The following is an 18,465-nucleotide window of genomic DNA, read 5'->3' as shown; positions in this document are numbered from 1 at the left end:
CTTATTACAGGTGCTGGCAGCTATTATGGATGGCATCAGGGATCGTGGCTTGTCCTTGAGCTGGAAAGAAATTTACAGATTTCGGCGAGAATGCAGCTGTGATCCTGAGGATGCTGTTCGAGGCTTGGTGCAGAAGCATAAGTTCAAAAGCTCCAAGCAGCTGGCTCCAGTATTTGGTGCAAATGAACCCTGTGTATCCTGGAGAGATTTACCTGTTAGTGATTATCAGATGCCCTCCAATGGCACTTGGCCATCACCCCATTGGCAGTCGCACGTAGGGGCAACAGCTCCCGATACCTCCGAGGCTAAACGACGCACAGCATCAAGTTACAGAGCTTCAGTGCATGCAGCCAGACACCCTGAGGAATTGGTAATGGGCAATGCAGATGTCTTGGGCAATGCTATAGGTGATGGTGACTCTTACGCAGACGCTTATGGTGTTTCTGCTGGTGCCTGGAGTGGGTACTGTACTGCCACTGGTTACGAGTTTCCTGGGGCTGTGTCAAGAGCTGGTGATCGATCTTTTCTGCACTGCAGTCTGGCTGGGGAACAGTGCTACACTGTTCCTGCAGATAACATGCCTGGCCGCCTGCCACGTCACTCCGGGGACTGTAGCAGCAGTAGGGACATGATTGGTCATCTATCCCAAGACCTTAGATCACTTTCCCTGGGATCCAAGCGGAGTGGGCTGGAAATGAATGGTATACCTCATGAACCATCCCTGGCCATGGCAAATGCTGGACTGCCTCCTCATCCGGACAGTGCTGGAGACTGCCTCGATGCAGCTGCTGTGGTAGAGGCCTCCCAACGCTACTTAGATGCAGAGGAAGCAGCTAGTGACAAGCAGATATGGTCCTGTGGGGCGTGCACATACCTCAACGCACCAGAGCGTGATGTGTGTGAGATGTGCAGCAAAAGCAAGCATCTGGGCCCCGAGATGACTCCATTGCTCTCTGGTGGCAAGCAGTGCCCTTTGTGCACACTTGTCAATGATCGTCAGGCATTATCCTGCAGTGCATGTAGTCAGTCACTGAAAGACTCGCCTACATACATTTGATATACTGCCTCTAGCCCTGTGATTGTGTTAGATCTTAAGAAATGGGTCATGGGCATTGGAATAGACATTAGTGTGTTTCAGCTGGCTTGCTGCTGTATTTTCATTATCTTACATCACATCCTTCAGAGGTTCATCACGTGCAAATATTTAAAAAATGCCTATGTTTGGCAGCTAGAAAATCCAGTGTGATTTAAAGGCCAAGCATTAACAAAAACTTAATTTCTTTCCCACATTTCAGGCTTAAAATTGCGTTTCTTGGAGAATCCAGACTTTCTTCTGTAGCAGATAAGTCTGATGAGCAGGAGCTTGATGTGGGTGGGTTAGTGTTAAGTTAGCGCCTGTCCGTCGTACTTGTTCTACTTTTAGTCCTCGTCTTTTTAGCACTGTTTTTTCTTCAAGTTTGATGGGAATGTCACATTGAAGCCTTTGTTTTAGGCATAGTAATGTCTATGTCTTGAAGTATAAAGATCGTAAACAGTATGTTAGCAGGTGCTCACCTGATGTCCCTCTGGAGTGTTCTTCACATAATTTATTTCACTATGGCATGGCCTTCAGTTATATTTTGCTGAAGTTTATCATCCACGAGCAAGTGCTTTTAAGGCTATGAGCATTCAACAGGGTGCCATCACTTTTACCATTGCATTAGTCTTTATTCTTGGAATGAAACTAATGTTAAGTTAGGACATGTACAGTGTGTTTGTAGTATAGTTCTTTCTTTTTTTTTTTTCTTTTGCTATAAGCAGCAGCAAAGCCCTCATCACTACTTTTGTGGGTTAAGGACCTTTTCTAAGATGTAAGGTCACAATTCCTGCATTTTGTGGCAGATTGCTCTTTAACCACTTGTTAACTCAGGATTGTTGTGCAGCTAAAGAACTCAAATGGGAAGACCTTTAGATGGCTTGAGTGCCTGTTGTTGTGTTGGCATTGTTAGTTATGGCAGCTGAATGCTGTTTAGCAGTGTTACAGAACCTACGAATGAATGCATCTTTGTTCTTATAAAAAATTTAGCATTTTATCAACACATTCTTTTTATAACTGCTGCTCACCCTGTTGCAGAAGATCTCCACGCAAGTATCATCATTCTTAAAGGGCTCCTCACCAAGTCCCATTGCAAATTTTAGTTATGCTCTGGAAGTTCTTACACTGTCTTGGGATCGTTATACCAAAATAATGTTTCATATCTGTTTATTATTGGAGGAGATAATGCCCTCTTGCCATACCACCAGGAGGTGAGTGCGACTGCTAACAGAGGCACTCTCCTGCTGTCCCTCGTAGAGTCCACAGGCAACGTTCCTTCCCCACCTTCTCCCATACAGAGTGAGAGCCATGGCTTGTCACGTTCACATGATAAGCCATGCCTCTTCTTTTTTCTGCTCTTCCATATTTGCTGATCAGCACATTTCTGGTGGCGGCATTGTGCGTTCTGCATTGCACAATTTGCCCAAGTAATGTGTCATAATGAGTGGTGTTGCTAGTACTGCGATTGATGTCATGGCATTTGTGCATTTTACTTTGACTCTCTTGCTTGGAGAAGCACTTTCTCGACAAGGAAGATGCACAGAATTTGGTTTGAAATTTCAGCTGTTTTTGTGGCGTGCAGCATTAATACTTTGGAGATGTGATCTTTAGCATGGGAAGTATGTGCTGCACTTGTCTGTTTAAGATGGCCAAACCTGGTGATGAGCCCTTTAAAGGGACAGTAAAGCTGTACTGGTAACATAAATTTATGGGACACTAGAAACATCAGTCTTATTGTGAGTGGAGTCTTTGTAAGCCAGGAAAGATGCAGGCATGAAAGAGCTTGAAGTTCCCACACTAGCTCCTTGTGACGTCGTGAGATATGGACAGCATCTGCTTGAGACTAGGTAATCGTTTATCAATAATCAAGGTTTATGTTGCATTTTCAAAGGAACTAAAGACACAACCCAGTGCGTTTGGAAATCTTTTCCTGAAAAAAAAATTCACAAAAATGAAAAAAATTTTTTTTTGAAATTATGACATCATACTGGGGCCCTATAACGTAAAACTATTCCAATATGTTTTCATTTCAATCTCCTGACATGAAATTTGCGTGACCATCGACGCAAGCACTAGGCGGTCACCCGCAGGGTTGTCTGAACAGACCAATCAAACGCTCTCCTCGTTCATAGGAGGTCACTTTTGTTTGCCTGAAAAACGAATAACATTGCCTACTCGGAGCGGCTTGTCTAATTTAAATGGCTGATGAGAGGCAAGGAACACGCTCAAGTGGAGAGGGATTCGATGGGGCCGAGCCACTGCACTGAAAGTCGATAACCGGATGAAGAGGGTGGTGCCGGCATCTGCGTCTGGTCCGCTTTCCCTAAGTTAGCTTGCGGTGGCTGGTCGAAAATCGCGGCAGCATGCAACGGAAGCTTAATAACGACGCTAAAATGGATCCTCAGCAAAGAAGAGTTGGCAGAGCGAGGTCGTAAACATGCCGAAAGTGCTCGGACACGGTACATGGCCAGGCAAAAAGCTTTATTATAATATCAAATAAACCTTTGCTCTCCGGCAGGTGCAAGTAGCCAGTGCCTGAGCAATCAGCGGCAGTCATCTTTTATTCCTTTCGGAACGGGGCAGCCTGCGGCTATTCCAAAGAAAGTTCAGTTTTGTTTGGCATTAAAATGCATCTTTAATGTGTACACGTCACTTTGACACGGTAAGTTCTTGCAGTTTAGTGACGTCGCGCGACAGGCAGGTGAAGTGGGTGCAGTCCGAAAACTTCTGACCAATAGCTGGGGGCTAATGGCGAAAAGGCGTCTAATCAGAAATAACTATTTTTCTTTTGTTCAGTCAAATCATGCATAATCAGTGTGTACACGTCATATCAGTTGGGGAGCTATCGCGGTTTACGTGACGTCATGTGAGGTTAAGTGGGAGTGGTCCAAAAAAGTTTTTGACCAGAGGGCTGATTATAGAATTGGAATAGAAAAGTTTGGAATAGTTTTACGTTATAGCTCCCCTGATGTACAGGCACTGCAGTTCAAATGTGAAATTCGGAAAGGGAAACTGTTCACTTTCTTCGCTTTTAACCAAGTTATTTTTCCTCGAATTGAATACAAATTGAGTCTTGAAAAAATACTTTGCCAGACTGAACTAGGTACTAGTGTTGTTCTTTAGTACCCCTTAGAACACTTAAGTTTAGAAACTGACACTGAGAAATTGTGGCTACCAATTTCATTGCAGTAATTGTTTGTCAAAAAAGTTAAAAGCGTCTTGGAAATAGCAGCTTGTAATTTTGTTTATTCAGGGTTTCATTTTCTATGTTCCTGCATCAGTTACATAAGTGAATGTAGATACCTTGACGATAGGAAAGTTTGTCGCTTGCATACTCTACACATCAAACATGCATAAATAAAATTTATTGGCTTTATGCAATGTCTGCTGTCAATCTTTAGCCAGACCTTGTACAATGCAGGTGATGTGAAATAATATGGGACCTTTTGCTGGGTGCCTCAGTGCCGTTTCTTTAGTGATCTTCCTTGACATGACAGAAAGCAGAAGACAAAATCTTTAAGTGTTGCAATGTGGCAGTTTACATTCTGTGGTTAGGTATTAAGATAAGCCTTTACATAGCTGCCAAATTACAAGCATTAAGCAAAAGAGCCCTATTTGGCAGTTACATGAAGCCTGCAAGCCAGCTGCTTATGTGAAATTATCTTCCAGTTCAAAGTTACTGCATCAGGATGCTACACAACCCTCTCGGATTACCTGCACATCCTCAATCGGTTCTAAAGGTGATAGGCATAGTTTGCAACTCCTTCTGTATTTTCGAGGGAAACTAGTTGCATGCAGGCAAGACTTGTTTTGCACAAGCACTGAACTGGCACTGAATTGCCATCATGTATGCTTTTTGAAGATTAAATAAATATAAATAACCTCAAACGAGACTTTTTTTTTTCCTCACTATAAATTATTGCTCTTCTAGGAATATCACGGGAAGAGCTTACCTATTGACTCAGAAAATTATAATTGAGGCTTCATTCTTAAAATCTTCTTTCACGTTCTAACCACAGCCAGTGTTGCCATTTTAGTAGTTTTGTCACTAGATTTAGCAACCTTTCTGCCTGTTTGTTTAGCGAGAAACTTTTTTATTTAGTGACATGACTGGACAATTTGCAACATTTTAGCAGCTTCGAAGTTAAAAAAGTTGCTTCAAAAATGGCTTTCTTTTTTATTAAATAGCTACATAACAGTAAAAATTGGCTACATGGTGCATCAGCCTTGTAACCGTAATCAAGCAACGGTGGTATCCACTAACAAAGGCCATGCACTGCAGTTAATTGTACCAAGAGAAACGGGCTTCACATTTGTTTTTTATAAATTATTATTGTTTAGAAAACCCAATAGAATGTGTATTAAGTATGACAGTGCTGCAGTTTTACTAAATATGTTTGATTAGTGCATGTTCACAAGTGTTGCAGAAAATCAATTTACCAAAACTTATTGCAATAAATTTTATGATGTCCTGGGATTTAGAAGGCAGCAAGAAAACAACAAACCAGCTGTAAAAAGGCATACAGATTGGAGCAGCTGGGCTCATTAAGACAAATATGAACATACTGCTTTCATTTCCCATGGCTTTTGAAGAAATAAATATTGCAGGAAGCTTTCAGGTGGATCAAAGGGTGGCAACATAGTATTTGACTTGTACAAAGGTTGCATTATTATCATCACTGTGTTACAAGCACGACTAAGCTCATGTTGCAAAATTTAGTTCTCATTTAGTGAGCACTGATAACTATAAAATTTGCAGGCATAATGTGGTCTAATGCTTTTCGTGCTGGAAAATGAGCCATGTTGTTTTGAAACATGCTGGATTTGTAACCTTACAATCTGGACGTAAATGCAGGATTTCAGCTGCCATTCTTCATTGTTCTGTAACTATGTTATTGAAGCAAAAGCTCTTTCCACCCTGCTGGTAAATTGACCATTCATTTCTCACATGTACAAACATTAGATAAATGTAAAACGTTTCGGTTGGTGTGCTATGTCATATTATAGTAGGATACAACTTAAAGAAACAGCAGCTGGCAACCAAGCAGACGCACCGTGCGACATTGTGTCACTCTGCTAGCCGACCACAGCAGCAAACAAAGTCGTCGTCATGCGACGTTTTCAAAATGGTGTCGTACTTGATACCTCCGCAGCGTCTGCTGTTCTTGAAGAGTCTTTTCATCGGCGGAAGCGATGAGGTGTGCAACAGACATGGATAAAGTGTATGGAGTCTGAGCATTTCACTCTTAAAGTCCTCAGTGCAGTTCATTTCATTGCTGAGCCCGTTTTACTCGTGAAACTTCAATGTCAACTGAAGTGAAACTTGACAGTACAACGAAGTTGCAACGAAGCAAGCATTTTATTTCAGTTCAATAAACAATTAGGCTTTCGTCGTTCGACTATAACAAACAAGTGAAAACGTATAAAATTACGCTCTTGTAACTTTATTTTTGTGGTTACCGCCTTATTTGGGTAACAGGAAAATTTTGGAGTACAAACTATTTGCAGCCTCGCGGAAGAACAGTGGCTGGCGGTTATGAGGATGTGGGCGGGGCTTGACTGCAGACTTGAGTTGTATCCGACTATAGGCTATATTGTTCTGAAATACCTCTCTCTCTCTCTCTCTCTCTCTCTCTATATATATATATATATATATATATATATATATATATATATATATATATATATATATATATAGAGAGAGAGAGAGAGAGAGAGGTATTCAACTTCCGAAACTTTCGTCGTGATGTCTACCAACATGCAAAAAGTGATGAACACACAAAGTTAAAAACAAAAAGAAAAGATTCAGTTTCGCCAAAAAGGCGAAGCCTCGATTACGAAAGCAAATTACGCAAGATAAGCGCAGCAGCAGCAGCAAGCGAACTGACCTTCGTGCTGTGTCTTGCTTCAGTGCAAACTAAACGTCTGAAGCACAGCTCATACGAAGCTACGTGCATTGAGCGCTCTTTGTCCACATCGCAGATCGCTTTGAAGATAAGGCCTGTGCAGGCACACACTTTTTTTTACCTCTCAAATCACTTTCAGTAAACGGCGGCTGCGCCGTAAGCAGCAGCCTCCGGAGTAGCACCCCTCTCTCTCACACGCGCAATATTGAGCTGCGATCGTCGGCTGACCTTTCCAAGTGAGTTGTTAGCCGGTGTCGAATGGCAAAAGTACGTTTTATATGCCCAATTTTTAACAAAATTGCTGCCAATTTCGTCTGCTGTAGCCGATAGTCCATTGTAGCGTGGTCCGTTAAAAGTGAACTTCGTTGCATTAATAGGTAGCACAAACTAAGACTGAAATATGGTCTGTTATATTCGAAAGTATGTAGTACATGGGTCCATTGTAACGAGCGTAGACTATTTTATATATATATATATACGTATAAATTTAAAATTCACTCGATAGTTATAGCGACAATTTAGCAACCTTGCAACAAGATTTTGCCAAAATTTTGCCATTATTTGGTGACTTTTTTTTCTCTCAGTTTAGTGACATGCTCGAAAAAAGTTGGCGACGTTCACCACCGTAGCTGTGGTGGTTCTGTGATTTCCAACACTGCGCCTTTTTGTTACAGCATGTTCCACACACTCACCACACCCAGAGTGGAGTTGTGACACTTGGTCCTAGGCACTGAGAGGCAAGGTGAACAAAAATGAGAATGGTAGCCATTAACTACTGCCACTGCCAATGTAAGGGCTACCACCACAAGGCACCAAAAACAGGAACCTCAGCTGTGGCCTCATGGTTATAAGCCAGTTGAGCCTGTGCTTCCGAGCACCTATAAAGCTGTGTGAGCAAAAGTAACCTTGAAACATGACACATCAACTCCTTGTAGCATAGCAGAACCGGGAGCTGTTGCTTGACAATGGTGTTTCTGCCCATCCATCTTCCACTCATTATTTTCTCACTTGCTTTGGCTTCTTCATATAAGCAGTATGTTTGTTCTTTCACAAAAGTAACCTATAAGTCTGAACTGCCTGAATTTTTTCTATTTAGTTCCTCATCAGGTGGAAATGAAAAGCAACTTCCACACTCAGTCTGTATGAACCCATCAAGGCAGAGTGGTTTGGGCATGCACAGTGCAGCTTCATGAAAAAATTGCAAACTCCAGAGCAAACATGGACACAAACACACTTAAGTGACTATCATGATATGCAACTGGCTCATGTGGACCAAGTAGTGTTATGATTTACCTCTCAAATGTAAGAAACATTCAGGTGTGTGTTCCCATGTTAGGATGATTTCCCTCATCCCAGAAAAGACTGTTAGGATCAGCCTGGACTTCGACCTCTCAAGTGGGGGAAAGATTCAAGCAGGCATTCCCATGTCGAGATAATTGCCCTCTTCCCCGAAAAAGCGTCACCCCTCTACGCCCTGAGCAGACACAAAGGAGAGGACCCAAAGACGACACGAAGGGGAAGAGCTTGTCGACTTCATAACCTGACAAAGGCACTGACACTTCCACAAGTTCCCCAAGTTTTCCAAGAAGACGTCAACGACTACAAGCCTTAGTTAAGGCCTCCTGGCCTCCATGTTAGGCAGAACCACTCGAGACTCGGATAGTCACAACCATGTACCAATGAAGTAAATACATTCTTTTCTATTTTTTTTTCCTCATCACGATGCCTGCCTTCGTCGTCATTTCCCGATTCTTGCGGTGAGGACCCACTTCACTCAGTCGAGATAGTATCAGCTGGTTGGCAGCAATGGGACACTCCACCCTTTGTCCTGGCTTCAGCAGAATGGTGAGCGCTTGACTTTCTTTGAGAATTTGCCAGGTTTTAGCTCGTGTGTTTTCTAAAACGGCAGATTAGTTTCTGTATGTGCAGGCTCCTGTTGAAAGCTTCCTCATGTCACAGCAGAGTAAGAAAGTCCTCGTTCGGGATTGACCAAGGATTTAAGCAAACGGAGAAAGCCAGAGTTGTTATTACTTTGTGAACAGCTCGGAATTGAGGTAGTGAAAAGTCAGAGAAAGCCGCTGCTTATCGAGGCAATTGAGAAGTGCGGGGCTCTTGAGGACGATATTTCTGAAGCATGGGAGGAGATGGAGAAACAAGCTGAGAAAGCAGAACAGAACGCTGCAGAAAAGGAAGCTGCAGAAGGAAAGGAACGAGAGGAACAGAGAGCACACAAACTTAAGCTAAAAAGAACTAGACGTGCAGTAGGATCTGGCCAGACAATCGGCAGATAACCTCTCAATAGAAGAAAGACGTTCAGGTGAAGCAGTGGTAAAAATAAGGGATCTCATGCCATCACACAAGGTAAATGATGACATGGGATTGTTTTTCATTACTTTTGAACGAACTTGCGAGAAAAACTGGTTGGCTCTAGAGAGAGTTGGCCACAACATATTCTGACCATTCTTCCTGGCAAAGCAACAAGGCTAACGAGAGGCAACGCAGATGACTATCAGAAAGTAAAAGCTGTGTTGCTAAGGAAGTATCGGCTCTCAGCGGAGGCTTTCTGCCATCGTTTTCGGGAGGCAGCTAGAACATCGGGCAAGTCTTTTCGAGGTTTCACTTACAAGTTGAAAGCCAATTTAATTGAGTTGCTAAAAAGGGCAAGATGCATTCGGTTGTCATGATAAGGTTGTTGAGCTAACCTGTATGGAGCATTTCTATGGGTCCTTGAGCGAAGAGGTGCACCTGTGGATTCAAGATAGGTTGGGCAAAAAAAGGCTTGGAACATGTTGCAGTGCTAGCAGATGAATTCGCCGCATGTCGCAAATCCAAGAAAACACATGTCAGACAATTCTCTAAATTCAGCAAAGGAAAAACAGGTGCCCCATTCACCACGAAAAACCTGGAGGTGGAACAAAGGACGTGCAGCCCAATAATTCAGGAGAGAATAACACTGCAGTAAAAGACAAAAGAAAAACGGAAAAAGCATTTGAGGCTAGAAAACCGGGGATCTGTTTCCGTTAATAGGAGCCTGGACACCTTGTGATCAGCTGTCGGAAGTATAGAATTGTTTATTCTTTTGTGAATGGCGACGACGACAAGTTGGCCCTCTTAACCCCCCCCTTCATGCCCTAGTAGTGAATGGAATGCTGTGTAAGATACTTAGGGACTCGGCTACGACAATGGACATTGTCCACCCTGCATTTGTGAAACCTGAGGATTTCACCAGGGAATATGCATGGATCCTGCAGATAGTCGAGGAGAATAGTGTTTGCTTGCCCATAGCCAGCATGAAGATTGAAGGGCCATTTGGACTATTGCTGACTGAAGCCACAGTATTGCAAAATCTGGACTATTGCTGACTGAAGCCACAGTATCGCAAAATCTGTCGAGACATTATGCCTACTTATTTTCAAATCGCTCAGAAGTGCTGTTGAAGAAAAAAGGCCCGAGTTTTGGCGACCATACGGTCCAAGCTCTCCCGCATTCCAAGGCTCAGGAGATCATGGCGGAGATAAAGCATGGCAATGAAGCGAAGAAGATGCCTCGTGACATAGATACCCAGGAAGCACAGCACATTGCTAGTGAAAGCAGGGGAAAAGGTGCTAGCAAGGAGACATCCGGCTCAGTGAAAATACCACAGCAAGGGCTAGCAGAGGAATTGGAGACTAATTTGGTGCTGCCACATTCAGAAAGCTCTTTAGACCCACTGAAGGCTGTTAAAGAAGGAACCGCAGTAGAAGAAGAGAGCACTTACATTGCGAAAGTAAAAATGACTATTCCGGAGGACATTCCTTACGGAGACGAGGCTTGCTTAAGCAGCCCCAAATCGGCCAAGGAGGCGCTGAAAAACTCCCTTGTACCTCCGCACTTGAACGACTTTCCGGTATCATCAAAAGGAGAAGAGAATGCCATGGCAGTCTAGCAGGGCAGGAACTCTACGCTCGGGAATTTTAAAGGCACATCTGGTGACCGCCTGGCATAGCAAAAATTTTTCAGACGGCGCAAGTTAAAACAAGCTAAGTATTCGGTGCAGCGAGAAATCAAGAAAGACGCCACACCACAGCCCATTAGACAAGAGAACAGGCCATCGTACAGAACATCAAAAGGTTCTTTGTGGCAGTTGAGGAAACGGAGGCATCACCTAACAACAAAACAGGGCGCGTCTCTGCGAGTAGGGGTTTGGCTGAAAGTTTCAACCTGGCTGAGACATGCGTGTACGAACAGGGCCAGTCAGGCAGTCACTGCAGTAGAATGTGCCACGAGAGTGAGGACAAAGGGAGAATGGCTATTCGTCTCGTGTTTACGGCCTCCCCTTCAGGGACAAGAGGGCAAGCCGAGGGCACACAAAATGGCAGGCAACAGCAGAGGAGAGTACATGTCTGGCACCCTTTGTTGCCCTCGGCGAGGCCCAAAAGCTTTCAGACTGTGACCCAATCGAGTGCACATTAAGAGGTAGTAATTGTCGAATTAGGCACATCAATAAGTTTCTTGTTAGAAATAGAGCAGCGCGATGCAAATTTTTTTGTTTATTAGTTATGAACTCATTTTTAATTTCAAAGGTTTCTCGTTACGTTCAGAGTTTCTTTGTAGTGTTTGTTGTACGACATTGCCATTTGTTGGGAGTGTTGGTAAACTGACTTGGAAAGCATATTTAGCGCCAGCGAACAAGGACAGAAGGGAGACGACACCACAATGAGCCAGTATACAAAAGTACGCTGCCGGTTTTGCAACCATGGTGGCTCGTGGTCGCGCTGATTTTTGCAGATAAGCATTGATATTGTAGGTTTGTAGAAACAAACCATTTTGGGCAATTCAATGCTTACAGAGTAGGTGTGTTTATCGGTCACCATTGTATAATTTTGATTTGCTGAATCGCGTTTGGAGGAGATTTTTTTTTTTTTTTGCACCTAAATAGCGCTTTTTCTTTTTGTTTTAAATGCTACTTTATGAATCAGTTTAATTTAGAGTTGAAGCGGTCAGCAGAGCCCAGTACATATTGCATTAGAGGCACTGGTACTGGAAGGTAGCATTGACTGAACGAGTAACTCACTACGTGGATTTTATCCGTTTGATCATTTTTGATGCGCTCTCAGTCTCTCAGTAACCATGGCTTTCTCAGGAAAGAAAAAAAACGTTAGGTATTAGGTTGGTTGAAATATGCAGTGAAGTCCGGTTTTCTCCTTTTCTTAATTCTAGGGAATCTCGAACGAGGGCTACAGGTACGATTCTGATAAGGTTTTATGTGAACAACGTGTGAACCTGCAGTTCTCATGGTTAGTTGGGTGCTCTCTCTTTGTTGTGCCTTGGACTTGGCTTGGTTTATTTCCATAAGGTGTCACCTGACATGCCTTGGAACAATCAGTGAAATGAAGCAGAGGCACGGGGTCTACTGGTCTCATCGAGTTGCTTGGATGCTGCAACCCCTTCAAGACCTCCTGTGGCGGCGGACAGGCAGCTGTTATGATTGACCTCTCAAATGTGAGAAACATTCAGGCATGTGTTTCCATGACGAGATGATTTCCCTCATCCCAAAAAAGGCTGTTAGGATCAGCCTGGACTTTGACCTTTCAAGTGTGGGAAAAATTCAAGTGGGCATTCCCATGTTGAGATAATTGCCCTCTTTCCCAAAAAAGCATCACCCCAGTGCACCCTGAGCAGACAGAAAGGGGAGGATCCGAAGGAGAAGACACGAAGGGGAAGAGCCTGTCTACTTCTGAAGCAGCAGAAGCTTGATGTGGGCGAGTTGGTTTTGCATACTTGAAGAAAAGAGTGCAACGAAGACGCGGACTAAAAGAGGAACATGTACGACGTCTCCGTCGTACATGTCGTACAGCGCCGTGTCTGTCTACTTCACAACCTAAGGCACTGGCACTTCCACAAGTTCCTCAAGTTTTCCAAGAAGACATCAACAACCGCAAGACTGCGAAAGGTTATTTAAGGCTGTCCTGCCCCCCGTGTTAGGCTGAACCACTCGAGACTCGGATAGAGTCACAACTATGTACCAATGAAGTGAATACATTCTATTTTTTTTTCCTCATCATGATGCCCGACTTCGTCATCGTTTCCCGATTCTTGCAGTGAAGACCCACCTCACCTGGTCAAGATTGCATCAATAGTGAGTTGGAAAAAATTACAGGTGGGCGAACATCAAATTTTTCTATTACAAATGAAATACGTAGAGTAAGTATTGAATACCAAATGGGATATTGTATATTTGAACACATATTTATATATATATAGCTGGAGTATTTATTTCACTATAATTAGGCACCACGCTTGTACCGGCTAGTGAAAGAAAGACGGCCAACTATCACGGACGATTAGGATCAGTTTTAAATGCAAGATCACTAATTGTCAGAAAAAGAATTCCACAAACAGTCTCTCAACATTTTAGAACCTGGAAACAAAAGCTTTCCAAGACTGAATGGCTGCTTTATGACTAGCTTTTTTAAAACGCTAAATAAATGGTAGTGGAAGAAAGATCAGAAGTTGTGAAAAAAGAAAAGAAAAAGCTGCTAAAGGCCTTCTGTGCCGTGTAGTACACGTGGAAAATGGCCCGTTCCAAAAAAGATGTCACTGACTGTAGTTTAAGAACTAAAACTGCTACTACCATCACTAGACTGCAATAAACGCTAAATTACACACTACAAGGAAAAATTGCAGGTTGTTATGTAGATTTCCACTGCAAAACCGAAAACAAAGCTTTAATTACTCATTTTGTTTGTGCGTCGCTTCGAAAATTTTTGTCATTGTTTCATTTGTGATGATACTTAGCAGATGAAGCACAGTAACCCAACTTTAACAGTCAGTTGCGAAATATTTGGCTTCAATACTCGAAAATGCCAGATAGTTCAATTTTTGAATACCGATACGCATAGTTTGTGTGCAATATTTTGACCCGTATTCGAAAAATTGAATATTCACCCACTCCTAGTAAAGATGCAAAACGGTCTGTGCCAATACTTTGTGCTGCCACTGCCAGACTTAACTGAGACGCATCAGTGCATGGCTCCTGCAGACACTAGCACAGCAGAGCATTCAGTGCTGGGTCCCAAACGGAACCACGGAATGGCATGCGGCACCTTCTTGCAGTTAATGTGATGGCTGTGGCTGCCATGCAACAATTACAAGCATGCATATATACCACTTATCACCAAACTTCAGAGGCTGCACACATATTTCCCTTTAGATTTCAAATTTCAAAATCAGATTATGGTGTTTAACATACTGAAGCAACACATGGTATATGAGGGACACTGTAATGGAGGACTCTGGTTTAATTTTGACAACTTGAGGGTTCATAAACGTGCACCTAAATCAAAGCAGACGAGTGCTTTTGGATTTAGCCTACAAATGGTGTGTGTTGCCGCGGCCAGGAATCGAACCCACGACCTCGTGCTCAGCAGCAAAACATTTAACTCTTTCGTTGCCACGCCTATTCAAATCGATCACCGGTGAACGATGCTCTAGATTGCCGATTTCGACATGTTGAAGCTGTTTCTTATCCACTTAAGGCCATCCAGTAGTTAATACAGGCACTGAACTTTCAGTCAGTTTAAATTCTCGCGCTCCGGCAATGATGTGATTTTTGACGGACCTTTTTGCGAACTAATGCGCGTATGTTGTAGCGAAAAGAGGCGTGGCTGTCAACTTCTGCCGCGCTCGAGAAAAAGGCACGCCGCTCACGATTATCCTGCACTAGCATTAAAATTTTGTAATCAAATGACTCGTAGCAAGTCAAGAATTAAATTATATCGCCGGCTTTGCCGTTGGACAGTGTTGAGAGGTGATAATTAACCTAAAATGACGCCAGCTGTTCACTAGTGAGCTTTGGTTTGGAGTCCGAGACGTTTTATTCCGCCAAAATGTATTTCTGAAGGTCCGCCGCATGTTCGACATGTGGACCTGGCATTTCCAACCAGTTTCCAAGAGTTTAGGTTTCGCTTCTCTCGTAAAATCCAGTGCTGCACACCGGCAAGCCGGTGTTCAAAGTCGTTCCTATGGCGTTCTCCCGCGCGGTTGCGTCACGAGGAAAGCGTTGTGCTCGAAACTATGCTGCACCCGCACTTCAGTTTAGTGATAGGAAGGACTCGAGTTATGATTTTGAAGATGACAGCAAAGTAGATTCAAGCTCTGACGGTGACGATGTTTTGAGTCGGCATGCGACATCCGCAGCTCTTCACCGGCGAGTTCACGGCCTTGAGCGGTCTCCTTCCTTGTGCGCGCTTATCTGCCGATATTTTTGCACGACCTGAGAGCGCTACTGAGTATCTTCAGGGTGCATACTTCGCTTGGCTATAGACCTCAGACTCTGCCCAGGCGGCGCTGCGGAAAAACCCGTCACCAGCGCCCCCATCGGAGCCTTGGCGCGAACTGAGTAGTTCAAAGAGAGCTGCCCGCAAGCGAAGGTGCATATGCCACAATGGACCCTTCTCTTTCGTTTGTGTTGAGGCACGGTTTCCTAAAAATCAAGGACCTGGAAAGCTTCTTCCGCCCATCTACGCTTCGGAAAGGAAGCTCAGCAGGGCGAAGTGCGTGTACAATATAAAATAGTCTCAAGTGTTATTTCGGAGTGTTGCAACTCGCAAGTAGTACAGCGAGCGTCAGGTTTGTCTATAGGCATATCAGCATAAAAATCTAAGCATTTCAAATTGCTTCATATTGAATATGTCCTGAACACAAGACTTAAGTATCTCCTATATTTTTATGTATTTTATCGTAATGTTTTGTCTCGCAATTATTTACAGAGAGTAAATCCTTTCATAGCCTTTTCCAGGGCAGCAAACAGAAAACGTTTTCCAAGGCAGCAAACAGCGTGCGATCATAACGAAAGTAAGCTTCCTGCAGTGCCTACGCGCTGCATCTTTGTTTCTCGCAGGAGCTACAGCATCGCTCAGTACCTTAATTCGAACTTTTCGCAGACGCTTTGAACAACAAGCGCGCACAAATAAATTTAAATAAACGCGAAATCTTTTTCTTTACACACGTGCGTTACTTCGCAATTACTCATCCAGTGCTCCTACAGCAACTTTATTGCTCACATTTGAAAAACGCAGTCAAGCAGGCTCAGCACATTGCGAAGCGTGCTTGTTGTAACGGCGCAGGTCATACAAAATACCAAAAGTAGAAATGAGCTCGCGATACAACGATGCTCTAGAACAGGATGTTGAATTCATAAACGAACCAAAATGTTTGGTTAAGCTGACCTGCCAAATCTCTCCTTTCCACTTGTTGAGTCAAGCGGAGGCGGACGTCTGTTAAAAGGTGAAGATATCGATGGCACATAAGCAGGATGGTTCGCAACGTTGTTTTTTCTGTTACCAACGAAGTGGCGGCTGCAGATTCTTGAGCTTTTGCTTGGTTACCACGGTCCTCCGTCAGGGCTACGCAACACAATTACAGAACAAAATTGTTGCACTTTCTCATGCGAGCCGCTGTGTTGTGAGGAATGCAAGTAATCCGATTACCCAACTGGTTGAACGGCCCGTATCCAGCGCTCTCGCCTTTCCCCTTCATACAATCGCGATGGAAATCGGTAAAACTGAAGCTTGTTATTCCGTCCTTCACGTTCATGGCAATTTACAACACAACAGCAGCGTCGACTGCGGCGTTTCTTCGTAGCGCGCGGAGCTATCACAGTTGCCGTCGTTTCCGCCATCAGTCTGAAGAGTGAGCCAGCAAGCGCTTTATGGCAGTTCGGCGGCGCGTCCGAATAGCGTAGAAATTCATAGCTCTCTCTCTGGGTGTTAAATGCGCAAAACACTCGCAATATGGACCAAAATCTAGTTAAATCGTTGTTTCGCAGTCGCTAGCTGCATAGGCAACTTAGAAAGGGAGTCGGGCTTCGCACTACTCAATTACTGCCTCTTCGCAACGGCAGGTGGCGCTACGCGTCTTGCAAAACTCCAGAGTCTGACGTCCATGATGTGCTGCCATCGGCAGCAAAGAAACTTCAGTTCACGCCAAGAAGGCCGCCCGTAGCACATCTCGGCCTAGCACTACGAATCAGCGCAAGACTAGTTTACGACGGCGTGGGATTTCTTTCTTCTCTTCTTCTCAGCAGAGGTGATAAAGACAATCTGCAAAAATGCAAACAGATATGCTTGGATGCATATGTAGTTGCCCAGCTACGCTGAGAGCGATTGGTCCTGGAAGAGGTACATGAAGCTAGACGAACTAGTGAAGTATAAGTCGGAACTGCAAGATGTGTTACGAGGACCGCAAAGTTGAACAAAAAACAGAAGAAATCAAGAGTTTGACGATAACACGTCTGGTCGGGATTGCTCATAGTCAAGGGTACGGACCTGTGCAAGCTGTTGCATGTTCTGCCTTGAAAATACTTATTTCGTTTTCCAAGGCTGCTTCTACAAGGAACGCCAATGGGTGCCTTCCTGTCGGTCACCGCTGCAAACCTAACGATGGAAGCAGTATAATGCCAGGCTCTAGCGACGTTCGTGCCATAACCAAGAATATTTCTTAGATGTGTGGGCGACTGCTTTTTTGTGATAAAGGATGCCCTGGATGCTTTTTCGTCGCATTTAAATTCGATAGAACACACCATAAATTTTACCATAGAATTGGAGGAGGATCATCGCTTGCCTTTTCTGGATGTCATGGTGCAACGTGAACGAAAAGGACTTCGCTTTAATGTGTTTTGAAAACCTACGCACAATACGGCACGCTACTTGAACTTAGTGTCAATTCATCCTGCTTGCCACAAACGTTCCGTCGTCGCATTGCTCATACAACGTTCGCAACAGACCTGCAGTTCTCCTAAAGACCTAGAAAAAGATTCGGAAACTATTCATCTTGAAATTTCACGAAACAGCTACCCTCCGTACTTCATTTGTGGCTTCAGTGCAGCACCACTTATCCCGCTCGCCTAGTGTTTCCTCCGCCACATTTGCTCCTCACAAACGTGCTGCGATACCTTATGCCCCCGGTACTAGCGAGGCCTTAGCCCTTATACTTCGTTCTTTTGATGTGCACGTCACACATGTGTCAGCGAAAAAGCTGAAAAACGTGCTTGTAAATGTGAAGGACAAGCTTCCGAAAGAAAGGTACCTGCAGGTGTTGTGTATAACATTCCTTGTGCAGACTGTAGTTACGTCTACATCGGCGAGACGGGCAATTTTCAAAGACGCATCAAGGAACACTGTCATGATGTGAAAAAACAAAAAGTTTCTTCTAACGCTCGTGCCGAGCATTCTATAACAGAAGGACATGATATTGACTGGGGCAGGGCACATGTGCTGGTCACTGAAAGTAATCTAACCTCACGTTTGCATCTCGAGTCATTACTAAACCAAACTACTGATACCACGCTGAACCGCAATGATGGCAGCCTTCCTTCCGTCTATGCCCGCTGTTTGCCCCATCTATTCACACGTACATAATCATCTCCCCCCTTTCGTTTACTTTCATTGTGAAGAAGGCCCCCGTATGGGAGCCGAAACGTCTTGGTTCCTTTTCTTTTAATGT

At 43.9% G+C, this 18,465-nt stretch overlaps 1 protein-coding gene across 1 annotated transcript in view; it reads left to right on the top strand.

Annotated features, from left to right (window-relative positions):
• The window catches only part of tamo (PUB and ZnF_RBZ domain-containing protein tamozhennic), a 35,214-nt gene extending 30,763 nt beyond the window's left edge, over positions 1–4,451 (top strand). Inside the window, exon 4 of the mRNA XM_050194011.3 lies at positions 11–4,451. Coding sequence (XP_050049968.1) covers positions 11–1,057 — 1,047 coding nt within the window. The 3' untranslated portion in view covers positions 1,058–4,451. The remainder of the gene's footprint in view (positions 1–10) is intronic.
• Positions 4,452–18,465: the final 14,014 nt, after the last annotated feature.

This window comes from Dermacentor andersoni, chromosome 1, assembly GCF_023375885.2.
Source record: "Dermacentor andersoni chromosome 1, qqDerAnde1_hic_scaffold, whole genome shotgun sequence".
NCBI lineage: Eukaryota > Metazoa > Arthropoda > Arachnida > Ixodida > Ixodidae > Dermacentor > Dermacentor andersoni.
This window is presented reverse-complemented; position numbering and strand designations above follow the sequence as displayed.